The sequence below is a fragment of the Etheostoma cragini genome, chromosome 22, assembly GCF_013103735.1.
Source record: "Etheostoma cragini isolate CJK2018 chromosome 22, CSU_Ecrag_1.0, whole genome shotgun sequence".
Taxonomy (NCBI): domain Eukaryota; kingdom Metazoa; phylum Chordata; class Actinopteri; order Perciformes; family Percidae; genus Etheostoma; species Etheostoma cragini.
Window position 1 is genome coordinate 13,662,447 of NC_048428.1, and position 18,757 is coordinate 13,681,203.

The following is an 18,757-nucleotide window of genomic DNA, read 5'->3' on the forward strand; positions in this document are numbered from 1 at the left end:
CACGACGTATAAAAGGGCATCCAGGGACGAACGCACCTAGACATGAATGCTGTACATTTTTCTATGCAATTTTAAATGAATTTCAATTATAATTCTATGCATTCAGCTAATAATAAACCAATGATAATAAAAACAGAATATAATTTGCAACACATTTACTGCAAATAGTAATCCTTTATTTAGACGTTAAAAAGTCTTACAATATAGAGCTCCAGAAAAGATAAAATTCTTCAAAGAAAGGGAAAAAAAAACATGCTTATACTACAGTAGAGAGGACACAACTCTCCTCGCATGCAGAGGGGACAGAGATTCCTCTGGGTAAAACACAGTTTTAGAGACCTTACCAAAACTTTATTTGAGCTTCCAAACCTAATGGTGTTTAACAGAAGCTGAGGCAGGTAGTTAGAAAAGTCCAATTCTGTAAGGTGTTTAAGGTAAGATGTCTCAAACCACTTCCATGGGTTTAGAGAGACACATCCTCCCACACTTTCATTATACTACTGAAAATAATGCCCAAAACCAATCCCAAACAGCCAATCTTTTGTTATTCAAACATCCCACAAGATGATGTGGCACGCCTTTCTCAGAAACACATTCAATATTTTGTGACCACTTTCATTCTTTGTTTTCACTCTTAGTAGTAAACCCAGGAGAACCTCTGAACCATTTGCCATTTTAATGTAAAAAAAAATAACAGTTGACTGGTAATTAAATTAACAGGCTGGAAAATAAAGTTATTCAGAAAGTATGAGTGATAACCTTGTTTTCCCACCACCTCAGAACAGTTCAGCTTTCTTTACATCAGAACGAGGGATACATTTCTGCTTTTCCTTTCTGGACATGACATGTGAACAACCTGGTCAGACTTATTTTTCATAAATCCCAGTGTTCGGTGGTGAGGGAAGAGTTGTGACCTTTCCATTTAACAACTCAAAGCATCCTTCCAAGCTGACCAGGTGGGACTTACGTGTCAGTGATGGTCTTTCAAACACTTTTACAACTTTAAACAAACTGTTTTCTTTTGCTCAACAGTACAATATGTCCCCATTAGCCTTATAACCGCATAAAAACAACTCAAACACAAACAATATAATTTGCAATCACCACACCCTCCCCTAATTTTTAAGCTGTCGGAAGTTGGTAACTTTGTCAATCGGAGCACTTTTGGATACTGAGCTTTTTGTCATTTTCAATTATCTGTATGATGAGAGGGGAGCAGTAAAATATGCAAAAATCAAAGGGGACTCCTTTGCAAAATAAATGCAGCTTTTTTTGTACTTTAAATTTGTTTTCTCTTTTTAGCGTCCTTTGAAGAAAGTGTTTAATGTGTTGACCCGGGGGCATTTGTCACAGTTCTGTTTCTGTAGAGGCGGGCACATCTGTGCTGTTTCCAAACGCTGTGCCCCTACTCTGCCTTCTGAAGCTCTCCGGTGGGCAGTGCGCACGGGCTGCGCAGACTCTTCTGCAACACATGGGCATCTGCGGGCTCTATCCTCTTGTAGTAATTCTTTTTTGTTTCGATGATCTCAAAGCCAAACTTCTGGTAAAAGTGAATGGCTGACTCATTACTGATCTGCACATGACTGGGGAGAGGGAAAGAAGAAATTTAGTTAGGGGTAGACCAGTTTGACAAATTCCTCAAAAAGTAACAATGGAAGGAATTGATGTGTTTACACTACGGCAAAAGACTTGATCTGTTTAAGTAAAAATATCTGATTAATCTATACTGTTAATATGTGATTGTAAAATCAGCCAAAGTTGTAATGACATCTCCTCATACACCTTCTGCAATTGGACACTTACAGGTAAATGTTGTCAAAAGTGCCGTCCTTCTCGCAGATGTTTAGCACATGATTCAGCATCTTTGTACCTGGAAAAAAAGACAAAGTCCAAGTCTGAACAACAAACAAGATAACAAGGTGCACTGCAGTGTCTTTTAGAGATGCAGAGGTCCTTACCAATTCCAAGTCTACGATAGGGCGCTAGACAGCCGAGTGTCATGATGTACAGTCTCTTCTGGTTCTGAGAGTGGTCCACTCTACAGCACACAGCACCCACTGCAATGTCATTGAAGTATGCTGCAAGACAAAGTGGTAAGACTGAAACAGCAGCCAACAGACAGGAATTCTTACTTTCTTCTAACTTAAGGAGTAATGATTTATTAGATGGGGAAATGTAAAGGTTTTCATAACAATGTAAAATGACTAGGTCTATAATGGGGTGTACTTTATCTACTTCATGTATGAAAACCAAGCTGTTTATGAATGCTTTTGATCCATGAGGTTATTAAATCCCTTACATAACACTGACCAAGGAATGAATCCTGCAAGTGATTTCCCTTCCTAATCTTTTACTGTCACAAGAGATGCATTTGCTGCATGCTTTAAAACATTTTTTTTTTTAAAGTTATTAGGGACTTAGTTACATGAGTGAGGTTTCTTACCTAGCTTTGCAAGCTCTCCAACTTCCAGTACATCTTTGTAAAACTTGTCGTTGTAGCTGACAGGGAAGATGACCTGGTTCAAGCGTTTCAGCTGCTTAATGTTGTGGGGCGTAACATCCCCCAGCTCGATCCGGCTACTGGAACAAGAGCAAAACGGTCAAATAGCTGACAACGGGTACACTGTTATATTCAGGATAATTTGACTAAAATGCAATTGGTAACTTTGAGACTGCTGAGTGTTTGACATCTTTATCAAAACAACCACTTGAATGAAGTTACTTATTATTTAAGTCAATCAACAGAAATGTAAGGAATTTTTACGACTGCTGAACATTATTGTGCTGCAGATGATTGGCTCGAGGATTGTTCATTTTATTATTTGTGAAGCTGCAACCTCCAGCTAAAATTAATCCCCACGGCCCAATCAAGATGTGGTGGAAGTTGTGCCTTAATGACATACAAATGTCACACAGCACAATGGCATGTCACACATCGTATGTCCTTGCCAGACACAATCCCCTGTTTCAACAAAAAATAAATACCAAGCCAATAATTTTGATATTCTTGCCTTATATTTACTAAGAAATTGATATGGTACCTGCTAAAATCAAGAGTCAAAATGACTTGGGAATGTGTTACAGTGATTTAGTAAATAATCCAAACAACTCTTCAGCTCTTATAGTTGAGTGGTTCACCGTGATATTTATAGGATAGTACCCATCCAAAAACAGCTGCTGGTCACGTGCTTTGTTTATCAAGATACAGTACCAGCAGCATCCATCCAAACTTCAAACAGTCTCTGAAATCCTATTTGAACATTTAAACACAGTTGAGCGTTAATCGCTCTGACGTCATCTGAGAAACCACACCGTAGCCAAAAAGATGTTACAACGTCACGTATCACTTTGACATGTCAAATTACACTGAGCAAGCTGGAACATACTCTGAAGTGGATGGCGGGTGTAACGTTATCACGGGGTTGACCAACATAAGCTCAGTGTGCCAGTAACTTGTCTAGTCAATTTCTTAACTGACTTGGCTACCTTACTGCAGCTTAAGTTCAGTTGAGCGCTTTGTCGACTCCATCGCGAACATATACGTTACTTCATTTCTAGGTCTGCCTGCTGAAGCGGATTTACTGACTCAGCTTCCCAGTTAGCAGCTAGCTAGCTAGTTAGCTCAGCTTGTTAGTGACCTAAGCGAACCGACAAGCGGCTTAAGTTAACTGGAATATCCGTGACGGAACTCTTTCGGTAACAGAGCTGTGGATGGTAATTTTTGTCCTACACATAACTTAAAGTAGCTTAGCAAGCTAGCTAGCCTAGCCGTCTCCTCCCCTTGTAGAAAAAAACAGACATGAAAAACTTTACTCGTGCTAAGCTACTTATTCGTGACTTAGAAGCTTACACTCACCCTTTCATTGTTAACAGACAATATCCCTTATATTCGACGAGGCTGAACTTTAGAGTTGTTTTGGGTAAAAAAGAGGGATTTTGACAGAGTTAGGGTCGGGGATGCTTCCCGTTTTACCCTCCACATGTAGCTAGCTAGTTGCGGTGGTTGCAGTTAGCTTAGCCGCCACACTCCTTCCACGACTGTGTGGAGACTGTCAACCCTGACCCCCGCATGCGCAGAAGCACTTCTGAAAATCGTTAGAAGGTTATTGAGACCCTGAGTTTTGGTCTTTCAGGATACTGTGCCCGTCTAGCAAGAGGGGAGCTTTGTTTAGCTAGTTACATTAAATATAATGCATCTATGGTTACATTACAACATACGTGTTAAAACCACCATGTCCATTTTGATAACCCCGTGTTCATGTTATAATACAATAGTGTTGACGTCAAATTTGAAAAATGAAGGTTAGATTTAGCTGGGCCATGGTTGGGATTAAACGAGATGGGATTTGCTATTCCATTCACGGGGAAGTGTCATGGGTGTATTATTAACGGGATTTGTAGAAAACCTGAGAGGAAGCACGGCCCGTGAGGCTAGATTCAGGGCAAAACATGCCCTCTTTATACATTCCTGTTCCACCGGTTTATAGCCTACCGTAGACACAGTATAATAAAGGTTTATAAAAACCGTCTCTGGGACAACTACATTTTTAAGCTGTTTCAGTAGGTTTGCTATTTAGTTATTTTTAAAGGAAAATGCTTTTCAATACACTGTCACGAAAACAAAATTAAAAACATAAACCATTGCTCTACATTCATAACCAAACCAATAACCAGACAGAGCGAGAGACAACACATATGTAATAATCAATCAATAAATAGAGTTCATGGATATAGAACATGTATTACCTTTTACATCGCAACATTTTAGATTATGTTGTGTGTGTGTGAGAGAGAGAGAGCGAGAGAGAGAGCGAGAGAGAGAGAGAGAGAGATACTTATTTCTGATTCTAGTTCGTGATAACACCTCCATTTTGGCTCAAACTTCGCTGTAAAGATCTTCTGCACGTTAGAGATAGCACCTCGCTCAGAATTAGAATCAGTACTTTTATTTATCCCCAGGGTTACATTACAGTTGCACCCATTCTTGAATAGAAATACAGTTCATATAGATATATTAGATTATATAAGAAATATGTATGTGAATATCTTTTCTTAATGAATTAGTGAATCACTAAGAATTTTCTTAGTGAATCTTAATTACAGCCTGCTAGCAGGACCCAAAGACCACCAACAACTTCATATTTTTTTGTATATGAACTTTTACTGATGGCCTTAGAAGTTGATGGTATTTTGACTTAGTTTATACGAGTAAAAAATTCTTAAATATTATTCTTGCTAAAGCTGTAGACGACAATTTATCTGGAGGGATTGATCACCAACGTTCAGCACGTATAAACTCTTTGCGGTAGTCCCGGGGTGGGAATTTATTTACTTCCAGTGATGGCGAACGCATATCCCGCCCTACTCTGCCTTTCTCTGTCTCTGATTGGCTTACCATGACATTCTTACACCAACCCCAACCAATCCCACCATTCTTGCCTAAATCTAACCAACCCAACCAGAGTAGGCAACGAGGACTAGCCAATCAGATAGAGAGAGCGAGAGAGTAGGGTGGGTCATGCCTTCGCCATCCTAGGAATACAATTTTGGCGGATCCAAAATGTCGGCAGTGCAGGGCCCAGCAGTAAAACCAAGCAGCAGTGAATGAAGTCAGCTGATCTCTGTCTGCTGTCACGCATCACAGCACCTATCGTTTCTCTCTCGAGGCAAGACAGTAAACCACCTCTTCACAACCAGACGGTAACTATTATATTTTTCTTTACCTGTGTTCTCGATATTTTAAACTGGCATTGGCTTTGTTGTGTGTTGATAATGTAATGTAGATAACCCGTTGCGTCAAAACGGTAGAACTAGCTATTTTCAGCCAGGCCGAGCAGTCTTGCTATCGTTTTCATAACACCGAATAACCTACGAAGGTACCTGCCGTTGTTTTCAGTACTAAAACAAAGTGCGATTCAGTGTAAATGACAGCCATACTCAGTGCGGATATGATATATATGCCTGCATTGAGGCCAATTTTAAAGCATATACGTTAACATGTACAGGCCAACAGGCCATTATGCCATTTTATCTTGTCTTGTTATGTGGTTCTCCATTAAAACAGTATAATTTAGCTGCGATCAGCTACCTGCATTTAAGGAGTTTGCAATTAACATCAGTGTGTCAGGATGTCTTGCGTGATCATCTCACTTACATGTAACATTTCTAAGCCTATTTTGGCGCAGACACCATAGTATGCATCTTTTCAGTGTTGCTAACCCGCTTTAGAAAATACAGAAAATACAGGTACAGTAAACTCTCTGCCTGGGTTACAAGCTATGTTTCACAGTTGACCATTACCAACTTTCTTCTCTGTCACCTATCCATCACAAATAAGCCAATATAACACATAAGGGTCAGCAACATAATAATAAAAGGTACGATTATCTTTAGCATGCCTATTTTCTGTGGAGAACTGTATTTAGAGGGAAGAATGTATCCATTGTCCCCACACAGTAATAATTTGTACTTCCCAGTTTTGCAACATTCTACTTTTCCACTTCCTTAAAGAGACTCCTGCAGAGAGGCCAGCCAGTCATGTGCCAGGATCATATGATCAAGTGCAATGTCTGTTTTTTCCCCCAAGACAACGTGGCCTTAACTGCTTGGAAGGAGGCTTGTAACAGATGTTGTAATATTGTTATAACCGATTATTTTTTTAAAGGTTTACATGTAAATCTAGTTTGATTTGTAGTATTTTAAGGATTCAAGCAGGTGGAAAATTGTCAGATCTTATTTGAATGAATCATCAGAACAATAGACCTTCTCTTCCCAATGTATGCTGCTATTTGGTGGCTCTTTAAAAAACATCAGTTAGCATTGATACGCAATTTTGTAAATATTTAAGGTTTGCTCAGTTTGTCTCTGAGATGGGGAACACAGAATTACCAATTGAAATCAAGCTGGATGTCGTTGGTCTTTTTTTCAGTGAAGCCTTTTTAGGTGTCATTCTTGTAATTCCTGCATTGACCCTTGGTGGAGCTGCTATTTTCCTGCACAGATGGGTTGAGCAGCCTAGCGTAAACAGGAAGATCTGTGCATCAGTGGGAAGGACAAGAAAAGGGCATGGCTGTAGAATACTCAATGTGTGATATGATTGTCTGATAGACAATGAGAAATACCAAATATACGTAGTATGAGCATGTTGACTGGATGTGCTGTGTGCGTGTGGTGCACACATTGCATTGCAGATTCTCTGTAATGTGTGCACAGCATCTGCAGTTAAGGGTGGATTAATGTCACGACTGATGACAGCTTGTGTTTGTGTTACTCCTGCGTGTAGCTAAAGCAAGTCAGGATAGTATCTAGCTGATATGTGATGTGAAAATGGCTAAATATTAATAAAATGAGACAGAAACATTGATGCACCCCTGGGAGATGTTTGTCAGCCTGTATAAAGGAGCATGTTTACATACATGTACTGCCTGTAACTACGCATGTGAGGAAAAAAAACGAAGAACATGCTGCTCTTTAGCATTACCCTCTAATGTTAGCCTAATGTGTCATGCTGACTATACTAGTGCAGCTAAAGTGAGTGCAGCCAAGCAGGAGAAGGAGATGGGGGGGAGGGGGGATCGCCCAGATCAGGCACCATAATGCTGAGAAATATAAAGACGGTAGGTAAAACCACCAAGGTACCAGAACGGTGCCACTCAAATATTTTTTAGAATGAAAAAAAAAGTTATTTAATGTTAAACATCATGCCGAAAATGATGCAGAATGAAAAACTTTACTTTGACACAAATGTAACAACAAACTGTTTTATGTTTGGTTTGGCATCAGGATTTTAAGTCGGAAAATGTGGAAGACCCTGCTGCATACAGGGATTACTTTATATAGCCAAATCTAGATTTCATTCTCTTCATATTAACCAGTTGAGGTCAGATAAGTAGCACTGTATTGTAACATCAGTAATCATTCAAAGCACTCTTACTCACATTTGCTTTATGACTGCTAATACAATTTCTCCATAAGTCAAATGTAGACAGAGGTTATTTTTGTAAGTGACATTCCAGAGGAGAGGATGGCCTCTCCTCCAGTCCTCTGATGAAAAGTTGCCCTTTCCTTCTCTGTTGCCTGAAGTCGCCCTCTCATTATCCCTCTCTGCTCTCCTTCCAGTCAGACTAATAACCGGTGAAGATGGACATGTCCAAGCTGCCCAAAATCAGGGATGAGGAAAGGGAGAGCGAGTTTGGATTTGTTCATGGAGTCTCTGGACCAGGTAGGCCACCACAAGCGCATCACTATCAAGTTCTTTCTCCACTTTGCTCTTATAACAACAGCATTACTACAGAAGCCTTTAAAACAGACGCAGGCTGCAGGCCCATCTTTACTGCAATATTTGAGCTGAGACAATAAGAAAAAAAGGACAAACTTGTCTGTTGCTTTTTGGCTTCACAGGGTTTGATTGTTTAACTTCTATTCAGTCTTATTGTTGACACGTGTTTGTTTGCATAGTGGTGACAGCTACGGCCATGGCAGGAGCAGCTATGTATGAGCTGGTTCGTGTCGGCCACTGTGAGCTGGTGGGAGAGATTATCAGGCTGGAGGGAGACATGGCCACCATCCAGGTCTACGAGGAGACATGTATCCTTTTGACCCTTTGTCTGCCTTTACTTGATGTCACAGCTTCCATATGGTCCCATTGGATGGCTGCTATAAGATGTACTTTTATTTTTAGCCGTGGGGCCAAAAATGACACAAGAAAGGAAAATGTAAGTTTCATATTCTGATATCTAATGGCTCTTTAAAGAATGAGATGGTAAAAAATAGGACCATTTATTAGACAATATTTTGAATGCAATACAACAAATGTTCTTGTTAAAAATTGAAGTACATAATGAAGCAAATATCTTTCTATTCTGAAAGTGAGAAGGAAGAAGAAAGAAATGACAATAACCCGTAATAACAATAATCAGTAATACAGTTCCTGGTCTGTTTTAAAGGGATTTTCTGATTTTCAGACTGACTTATGTTGCCGTCTTACACTTTAATGCATTGTAGTATGTGAAAGTTAATATTAAAAAACAGTCCTACATTCCCATCCAAACGTTTTTCCTGAGCTTGAATCAAGCCGGCGTGTCTGTCGGAGATCCTGTGCTGCGGACAGGAAAACCTCTCTCTGTGGAGTTGGGTCCAGGAATCATGGGGTCCATCTTTGATGGTATCCAGCGACCACTTAAGGACATCAATGACATCACACAAAGCATCTACATCCCCAGAGGTGTGAACATCGGAGCCCTCAACCGAGACCTCAAGTGGGAGTTTTCTCCTGGCAAGAGCCTGCGGGTGTGTGTCCGTGCAGACTTCAAACCTTCAGCTTGACATGTGTAAATGGTCAGATGTATGTCAACATCCCTTTTTTTTAATCACTGTTAGGTCGGCAGTCACATCACAGGAGGGGACATCTATGGCATGGTGTACGAAAACTCCCTCATCAAGCACAAGATCATGCTGCCTCCTAGAAACAGAGGCACCGTTACCTACGTGGCTCCACCTGGAAACTACGACGTCTCCGTGAGTTCACCACACCTCCAGCCACAGTTGTCCAGACTGTTAGATGTTGCTTTGTGTTGATTGTGTGTGTCTGCGGGTCTGCGTCAGGACGTGGTGATGGAACTGGAGTTTGAAGGGGTGAAGGAGAAGTTCACCATGGTCCAGGTGTGGCCGGTTCGACAAGTGCGACCCGTCACGGAGAAGCTGCAGGCCAATCACCCGCTGCTGACAGGACAGAGAGTGTTGGACGCCCTTTTCCCGTAAGTCTCACAATCCTTTTTTTTAACCTGTTCACTCCAGATGTGTTGAAATTGTTTCCCCCATATGTACTCTTCTCTGTGTGCAGATGTGTGCAGGGAGGAACCACTGCCATCCCAGGAGCCTTTGGCTGTGGAAAGACTGTCATCTCTCAGTCCCTGTCCAAGTACTCCAACAGTGATGTCATTGTCTACGTAGGCTGCGGGGAGCGTGGTAACGAGATGTCAGAAGTACTGCGAGACTTCCCCGAGGTGGGTAGAGACAGCAGTGGCGTTGTATCCTGACTTGACTGTTGTTCAGAGGGACTGACGATGTTGTCTGATCTACAGCTGACCATGGAGGTGGACGGGAAGACGGAGAGCATCATGAAGAGAACAGCTCTGGTGGCGAACACCTCCAACATGCCTGTAGCTGCCAGAGAAGCCTCCATTTACACAGGTATATACTCTTTGATCACTTATGTTAAAATAAAGACTCTCATTCATGCTTGCGTGTAGTCTCCCATTGCCAGACCTTCCCCCACAGCGCTGTGAAGGAGGGTCTGCCGAGTCCATATAGCAGTCTTGGATTGGAGAAAATTGTGCTCTGGTTTATTGGCAAAAATTTAATTTTAGTCTTGCGAGAGAAAACTCAGATTAGAGAGATAGTGTAGCTAGCTGTACTCTCTGAGGAGCTCTGTGAACTCACAAATCCACCGGAGTTTAAATTTCCAACACAAAGAAAGGGGAAGGTGATGGATAACGGCTTAAAAGACCTTAAATGCAGCAGAACTCCCGGAAGTGGAACTTTGTGAATATAGACTAGCTTGCATGTAGATTAAAACACACGATGAATGCCTACTTACTCAGTCTGTTTTGCAGGAATCACGCTGTCTGAGTACTTCAGAGACATGGGATACAACGTGAGCATGATGGCCGACTCAACCTCCCGTTGGGCCGAGGCTCTCAGGGAGATTTCTGGCCGTCTGGCTGAGATGCCTGCTGGTAAGTCTGGAAGCTAAAAGCAGATAATTCAGGCTCCTGAATGTATGTCTGGCATTTGTTAAATTCCAAGTACTGTTGAAGTGATTTATCGATAAGTTGACTAATTGAAATTTAAAATTAAATTTTAAGTCTTCTTTCATGGAGAACAGTTTTTTTAACTGTTTGTCAAACAAAACAAGTAATTTAAAGAAACCACAAAGGACTTTGGAAACTTATGATGGATATTTGTCATATATTAAGTGTGTGCAATGTATAGACTAAACCATGAATCAATAAAATAATCTATGGATTCATCAATATTGAAAATATTATCCAACTGGGCTGTAGTTTCAGTGCAATTAAGATGTATACTAAAAGCACAGTACTCGGGGCGGCCGCCTGCTCACCCAGTAACAGGGGTGCGCCCCATTTAGGCTGAGTCCTCTGCAGCGACCCGGGTTCGAATCCGACTTGTGGCCCTTTGCTGCGTGTCACTCCTTCTCTTTCTCGCCCTCTTTACTGTCTATCCACTGTCACTATCAAATAAAGGGAAAAGCCCGAAAAATAAACTAAAAAAAAAAAAAAAACAGTACTCAGCGTCTAAGGTTAAAAAATGACAATTTAATTTAATAGTCTGGGTTGATGACGCTTTTGCCTTCTTCTAAATCGTAAAAGCAAAGTAAGTGAATTGGTGCGCAAATGTGAAGACAATCTTTAAGCTAAACACACCACCTGGCACATGTTTTCATTTTTTATTCTTAAATTCCACTCTACAGTAGTTGGAGCTAGTGCCTCTTTGTTTTGTGGTTCAACTCTTTTACCTTATATTTTGTGTAGTCCTGTTTACCTAGTAGAAAGCATAAAGCCTGTCAGCTGTGTACAAAAAGTATTTTCTGTATCTGCCGTCAGACAGTGGTTATCCTGCCTACCTGGGCGCCCGTCTCGCCTCCTTCTATGAGCGTGCTGGAAGGGTGAAGTGTCTTGGCAACCCTGAGAGGGAGGGCAGCGTCAGCATTGTAGGAGCGTGAGTACAGCTCTTTTCCACTAGAGGGAGACGTTACTCTGCACATCTTGTATGGACTACAACTAACTTAAATTAAATGGTTTGTTCCTTGTCCAGTGTATCACCTCCTGGTGGTGATTTCTCAGACCCTGTCACTTCAGCCACCCTTGGTATTGTACAGGTAAATGATCAAATTCAGCTGCTATCACCACTCTGATAAAGCTTTGTTGATTTAAAGGTGCTCAGTTCTTTATTTTATGAAGCTGTGGTTATTTGCTCTGACAGGTGTTCTGGGGTCTGGATAAGAAGCTGGCTCAGAGGAAGCACTTTCCTTCAGTGAACTGGCTGATCAGCTACAGCAAATACACTCGTGCTCTGGATGAGTATTATGACAAGCATTTCCCTGAGTTTGTGCCCCTTCGTACCAAGGCCAAGGAGATCCTGCAGGAGGAGGAGGACCTGGCTGAGATTGTGCAGCTCGTCGGAAAGGTAATTCTGCATAATAATTAATAAGCATAAAGCCAGCGGCATCTTGATCTTTGAATGAACTCTCCTTTCCCAGTTTGTAGCTTCAAGTCAGACATGCATTGATTTTTGATTTATTTCATTGTATTAAAAATGCCTTAAACATGAAAATACAATCAAGGATAAAAACACAATGCAGTCCAGGACTTATTTTCCATTGTGGTCCGTTGAAATGCGTACATATTTATTCCATATCATCTTGCTTCAATGAATTTTTTAATAAAAAACATTTTTTTTTTAACAGGCATCACTGGCAGAAACAGATAAAATCACCCTGGAGGTGGCCAAACTGATCAAAGATGACTTCCTGCAGCAGAACGGTTACACGCCTTATGACAGGTAACATCATACCCTCACTCACTTCAATCAATGAGTTCAAATAGATGTTGGACACCCTGGAGAGAAAGTGAGGTGAAACTCCTTTGTTGCACGTTTTCTGTGCATGTAAATCTTGCTGATAACTTATTGATCATGCTTTTCTTGTGTCCGCCTTCTCAGATTCTGTCCCTTCTATAAGACAGTGGGCATCCTCTCCAACATGATCTCTTTCTACGACATGGCAAGGCACGCAGTGGAGACCACAGCTCAGAGCGACAACAAGATCACTTGGGCCATGATCAAGGAGCACATGGGAGAAATCCTTTACAGGATAAGCTCAATGAAATTCAAGGTGTGTTTGTGAAAGTGGAAGAAAGTGGAAAGTTGAATTGCTTTATATCTGATGCAAGGACCCCCACCCATCGGGGTTTCTTTTGATATTTCACACCTGGAAAGGGGCAGCATGAAATCATTGTTACAACAATAATGCAAACAGAATGGGCGATTTTAGACCCCTTTTAAGGCCTTCCCTAAATTGCATCTCAGCAATCCTAAATTTTTTGTTTTTAATCAATTGTAGTGCTTCAAGTGAGTGTTTGTGAACAAACAATTACCGTCAACGGAAACGTAGTTTTGGCCAATTGGAGGTGGTTGTGCCAGACTCCCGCCTTTGGCTGAGTCTCTATCTGATCTGCCAGAGGGAGAGGAGGAGTGCGGATGTAAAGTTTTATGTTGATAGTACCCAGGGAAGAAGTTGGTAATTTTTATGACACAGATTTGAACCCAAATGAAATCATAAGCAACTGCAATTGCTGAATGTTAGAACATTGTGTCAAATTAGTCGTTATTCCTGTGAATCTATAAAGTGTCAGGGTTAGTTCCATCATAGTGTCAAAAAACGTTAGCTGACTTGGTTCAGTAGCTAGCTCAGAGATTATCGGCTAATGAATTTTTCTTTTTTTGGGGGGGGGGGGGGCACTTTTGCAAGGCACTGTATCCGTGTCACATTACCATTAGGGGCCGAGCCCCCTGTAAAGGTCTTATAAACAATAGATTTGATCAACCAAAAGCTCTGACAGTTTTGTCATAAAGTCTGTACATTGTTCCAGCAGAAAAAGGGGCTGTGTATTTGAAAGAGCTAATTTTGGAATGACATCTGTAGGCACAGTGAGGATGACGGCCAAAGCTGAAGCACAGCATCTGCCTAGGCCCCTTGTTTTCCGTTCACATTGTAAGACTGTATTTCTTTGTTGGCACAGGACCCGGTGAAGGAAGGCGAGGCTAAGATCAAGGCTGAATATGCTCAGCTGGTGGAGGACATGCAGAACGCCTTCCGTACATTGGAAGAATAAGCTCCCACCTCTCACGTTTGCAGTTTTCATCTGACCCCTCCACTGCAGAATCACATTCCACCTCCTCCCATCCCCAGAACCCGCGTGCTCCCCTGTGCTCCTTTTGTGAGTGATTGTGTGAGTGTGTGTTTGCGCAATTTCATGTGGAGGGGAAAGAGAAAGATGTACTGTATTCATTCATTTATTTTGTTGCCTCCATATCGGTGACTCTGGATCCTCTGCATGGTCGTTGAACGTTGGCGTGTGTGTGCGTGTGTGTGTGCGTGCGTGTGTGGATTTAGTGTATGTACGAAAGAGGGATCTCTTCCACCCCGTTTCTTCCTTTCTCTGTTTACATGATTTCTTTGTGTATCCGTGTTGCTCTTCCTGAAGACGATTGTTCAGTTGATGTATTGTAATTCATAGACCATCTGTACAGAAGAGTATTGAATATAAATTTAATAAGATCAGCATATTTATTGCCAGCATTTTGATGTGAAGGCGTTGTCGTTCTTTTAATTTCGTTTTTATGGTTGTATCCCGCCGTGCAGTGTTGTGTACTTTGCTGTGTGGATGTGTAAAGAGTTGAAGCTCTGCTGTCCAATACGTTCATCGTGTTACTCCCAAATAATTAAAACATGGAGATAAAGAACAACAATGTGTTTGTTTGTCTGACGTCAAAGTTTCTTATAATGCTGTCAGAGCGGCTGAACTGGTCTCTCTGCATGTCACCCATTCTCTCCTGCACCCTGCCTTTTAGGATGCGTTATTAGAAGTTTCTTTTTCATAGTTCATAGCTAAACTTGGTGATTGCAATTAATGACAAGTCAAGATGGACTGTTGTGATTTAGAAGGAAAAAAAAGTGTAAAAAAACAAACGTTTACTTCATAATGCAGGAGCTTGATCACCTGAATACTTGGGATACAAATGTACTTGGCTGGAAGTGGAATCAACTCCTAATTAAATAAAGGGAGAGGTCATTTTGGAGCCATTAACTAGTTCTGTGAAGACCAATGAGCGTCAACGATGAGATGACAACTCCCTAAAGGTATGTTGCCCTGGCCGGATGAGATGCACCTGCAGCAACAGAGCACTTAACATTAAACTCCTCAGCAGAGCTTCAGACCTCTGTGGGACAAACTGCCAATTTGTTTTGTTTTTTAAACTTGATCGCACTACAACAGAAAGAGATCCTGGGTCCACTCCGTGCCGGGTAAGTGCCCGCAACAGTTTAGTCTTAGGTAGCCCGTGTGTGCTGACATCTTAGTTTCAGCACGCCTGTCTGCCAGCCTGTGTCTTCATGGCGCCGCGCGCAAGTATTTGGACACGTTTGTCGGCTTTGCAGATCTGATCTAACTTTTAATAATCTTTGTTTTGTTTGACAAGACGTGACTAGATAATGATGATGGTTCCCATCGGCCGTTACAATCTAATGTAACACATAAGGAGTTTGGAAGTGTATAATGTGTTGGCATTGGGTCGCTTGGGTCTTTTTCTACCTTAATGACATGCATCCATTACTTTTGCATTTTATAAAAGAGTCCCAGGTGCTTAACGTGTTCTGCTTATTGACATAATTACGCTTCCTTCAGCTTAAGCCTTCTAGGCAAACCAGTTCTGTTGCAATGATGATGACTTGCCCTGTGCTGCTGCTGGATATCTTTGTTTCATGACATGTACCAATGAGTTTCAGATCATTTCCCCTCCAGTCACTCCTTATGACACTACTGGGGAGATTGAAATTTGCAGGGTTAAAGAAGTTTCGCAGAAGCCCTTTTTTTTTTTTTTTTTTAATTATTATTATTTATTTTTTCAAGCAGCGCAGCAGAGCAGATGGACCAGGTATCCAACCGGTCAGGAGTGGGCAGTGATTATATAACAGATGAGTCAGCATCTGTCAGGTGGAGCTCTGATGAAGAAGAGGTAAAATAACAAAACACTGTCCAGGTTAACCTAAAGCTACTGCTGGTTGTATGACATTTAGACCTTCATATAATGAACTTATATGCACATGCACTTGTAGTATAATTTCTAATAAACTATGACATTAACTCTTTTGGGTCAGATTCCCTCTCTCTCTCATGAACACACACACACACACCGACCGTATTAGTGTCAAAAGATGTAAGAATTAGGGCTGCACGATCAATTGTGTCCAAATCACAATATGGACTATGGAGCACTATCCAAATTGCAGAGGGTGCAATATTTGTTATTGGCAAAATATGTGTCAAACCATTCTGAATTAAGTATTGTGGCACTGCAGAGATGTCCTGGGCCTTACAACCGTATCCTAAAGACTGTAGAAAAAAATCTGTTTGGTACAGATCCTCACTAAAATCACCCTATAATCATTTAAATTTCTTTCATTGTTATTTTTCAATTAAATGAGTGATACAAAAACAATCATTCCCTCCAATATCGTGAATCATATTACAATGTCAGTCAAAATATTCCCAATTAGATATTTTCCTCATATCGTGCGGCCCTAGTCAGAATGATGGGTGGTGGGTGAGCGAAAACTTGAACAGACTAATCTCCAGTTTCAAGTCCCTGCAGACTACAGCATCATTTCACCATGCTTCACCTCACACAAGTGGGATTGCTGTTGCCTCTCTAATACAAAGTCCAAAATACTCATTTTAATAATAATGCTGTTTATCATCTGCTCAAACTCACAGGAGATGTTACTCATTTGTCAATTTTATTTTGTCTTTCTACCTCCTCTAACCGCAAACACAGCTTATCATTTGTTCTTGTTTCCTTTTACACAAGGACTAATTCATGTCTCAGTATCTGTACTGTTCCCATCTTCTCCACCAGAGCTCCGAGCCTCAGGGACAGTGTCTCGCGGCACCTCAAGCTCCTCTGCCGACCTACAAACAGAGGCTGGATGAATTTAGGAAGTTGTTCAAAGAACTGCCAGAGTCGGAGAGACTCATAGTGGGTGAGCTACAAAGACTGCTTCTCATAATAATGATCATCCATGATCCAAATATTGTTTTATATTAGAGTTGATGATATTCTGTGCTGAGATTCAGTATAATTGAAAAACATATTATTTATATTATTACTTTGTAAAGTGGAAATGCCTCTGAAAAACATATTTAGACTAACAAATGACGCCACTGAAAGAAATCCTTAACTTAACAGGAATTTTAAGATGAATTAAAAAGTAATTTAGAGATTCTGTTCAGCCCAATATTATTTGTTCTGGGTGATGGGTCAATCCTAAACTGGATGGACATCCATACAGATTATTTTAAAAGGAGGGAAGAATGAAAGTAGATGGCTAGGGGGGCAGTGTTTGAAAAAGTGTAATTTAAAGAGTTTGCCAGAATATATAGCCTTACTAGTAAGTACCTAAGCTCTCTGGAGGGCTCTTAAGAAGCTTTGTGCTAGGGAGAGATACGTGTATGATGGTGTTGAGATTTATACATATGTGTATATGGTTTATTTTCTTTGTTTATGTAACGGTGTGCGAGTTGTATGTTTTGTGTATTGGTTTAAAAAAAAAATTGTTAATCACAAAATTCTTAAAAATAAAGCTCAGTTTTATCTAGATAACAAAACTGAATTGTACATGAGAGAAGGTAAATCACACTGTGGTTCCCACATTGTTTTAACACAGTGACCTGTTTGATAAATATCCTGTAGTGTCAGAGATCGCCCCAGGCTCATTTGTGATGATGGTTTGCCTGCAATATCTTTTTCCTCAGAGTACCCGTGTGCCCTCCAGCGGGACATCCTCCTTCAGGGACGCCTCTACCTCACAGAGAACTGGCTCTGTTTCTACAGCAATGTGTTTCGAGGAACGAAGGTAAGGACAGAGTAGAGGAGGATGTGCAGCCTAGAAGCACACTGTGTACATGAATGTGTCTGCAAATGTGTGGATAAAGAACCAGTCAAGCTACAACACTAAAAATAACCCTTAACAATTAGGGCAGCGCCAGTCGGCCGTATGATAATGCAACAATGCTGCCGTGAGCAGTAAGATCACGCCTCTTGGTAGTTGCCAAAAGTCGTATCACAAAAATAACTCCTGAGGGGAGGAGGATCTATCTGAGGATGTAATGCTATCCAAAGGTGGATTTTTCTTTAGCATGTGTGCACTAACTACTGTAACCTTTTTCACCTTTTTGTTTTAATATAGATCACACTGACTCTTAAAGACGTCATTGCTATGACGAGAGAGAAAACGGCTCGTCTGATTCCAAATGCCATCCAGGTCTGCACGAGCACTGAGAAGGTAAAATGTGTTAAAAGAGAGCAGTTTATTTTACATTCAATTCAAATATAATTGATTACTGTATAGCTCTCTTTTTATATCTTCACCTACAGTTCTTCTTCACTTCCTTCTCGGCAAGAGAGAAAAGTTACCAGGGTGTTTTCCGCATGTGGCAAAACACACTATTGGACAAGGTATGGCCCCCCCTCCACTTATCTGCTGTTACCTTCTACAATCTCCTCACACAGACACTCATCAGTGCAATGTTCAAACTCCATGTGGAGGGAGTAACAAGATCCAACAATAGTCCCAGTTTTATACTTAGTCACTTGTATCACAAACACTGTAAACACACACGTGTACAAGTAGTTTCCAGCTGTGATTAAATGTCTCCCAGAGCACCAAACTTTGCCCCATTTTGCAGTACTGATCTCAGCGGTCCAGAGTACATACTGCTCTGTCTTTCTGAGCTTATCAGTGTTGCTCTGCTTTCGCATGCAGGCTAAAGATTTGCACTCAGCAGCACAGCAGTGTTTGCATTATACTATATTATATTATGTTATATTTCATACCTGTAGTTGACGCTTTTATCCAAAGTGTCCTGTTTTGTTAATTGTTCCACTACTGAGGCAGGGG

The 18,757-nt window shown here is 41.0% G+C and overlaps 3 protein-coding genes across 4 annotated transcripts in view; 2 read left to right on the forward strand and 1 right to left on the reverse strand.

The window, feature by feature from the left end:
* Window positions 1–154: 154 nt before the first annotated feature.
* On the reverse strand, window positions 155–4,103 carry naa50 (N-alpha-acetyltransferase 50, NatE catalytic subunit). Of its 2 annotated transcripts, none has more exons than XM_034862568.1 (5): window positions 3,857–4,103; window positions 2,444–2,580; window positions 1,959–2,078; window positions 1,804–1,870; window positions 155–1,583 (listed from the first exon to the last, which is right to left on the reverse strand). In XM_034862568.1, the coding sequence occupies exons 1-5, from the start codon at window positions 3,862–3,864 to the stop codon at window positions 1,406–1,408; spliced, it is 510 nt and encodes a 169-aa protein (XP_034718459.1). In that variant the 5' UTR covers window positions 3,865–4,103; the 3' UTR covers window positions 155–1,405. The 2 variants fall into 2 exon arrangements, with proteins under 2 accessions (XP_034718459.1, XP_034718460.1); XM_034862569.1 differs by having other exon boundaries at window positions 2,444–2,577; window positions 3,857–4,097.
* A 1,399-nt stretch (window positions 4,104–5,502) lies between these two features.
* On the forward strand, window positions 5,503–14,534 carry atp6v1ab (ATPase H+ transporting V1 subunit Ab). The gene is made up of 15 exons (XM_034862566.1): window positions 5,503–5,700; window positions 8,119–8,221; window positions 8,458–8,586; window positions 9,074–9,288; window positions 9,379–9,516; window positions 9,604–9,755; window positions 9,842–10,004; window positions 10,083–10,191; window positions 10,614–10,736; window positions 11,625–11,739; window positions 11,836–11,899; window positions 12,004–12,207; window positions 12,488–12,582; window positions 12,742–12,913; window positions 13,821–14,534. Exons 2-15 carry the CDS (start codon window positions 8,140–8,142, stop codon window positions 13,911–13,913), a joined length of 1,854 nt encoding a protein of 617 aa, XP_034718457.1. The 5' UTR covers window positions 5,503–5,700; window positions 8,119–8,139; the 3' UTR covers window positions 13,914–14,534.
* A 385-nt stretch (window positions 14,535–14,919) lies between these two features.
* gramd1c (GRAM domain containing 1c) overlaps window positions 14,920–18,757 on the forward strand; it is an 11,008-nt gene continuing 7,170 nt past the window's right edge. Inside the window, 8 exon segments of the mRNA XM_034862565.1 lie at window positions 14,920–15,059; window positions 15,062–15,076; window positions 15,079–15,106; window positions 15,714–15,816; window positions 16,717–16,840; window positions 17,613–17,713; window positions 18,047–18,142; window positions 18,235–18,315. Of these exon segments, the coding sequence (XP_034718456.1) occupies window positions 14,960–15,059; window positions 15,062–15,076; window positions 15,079–15,106; window positions 15,714–15,816; window positions 16,717–16,840; window positions 17,613–17,713; window positions 18,047–18,142; window positions 18,235–18,315 (648 nt within the window). The 5' untranslated portion in view covers window positions 14,920–14,959.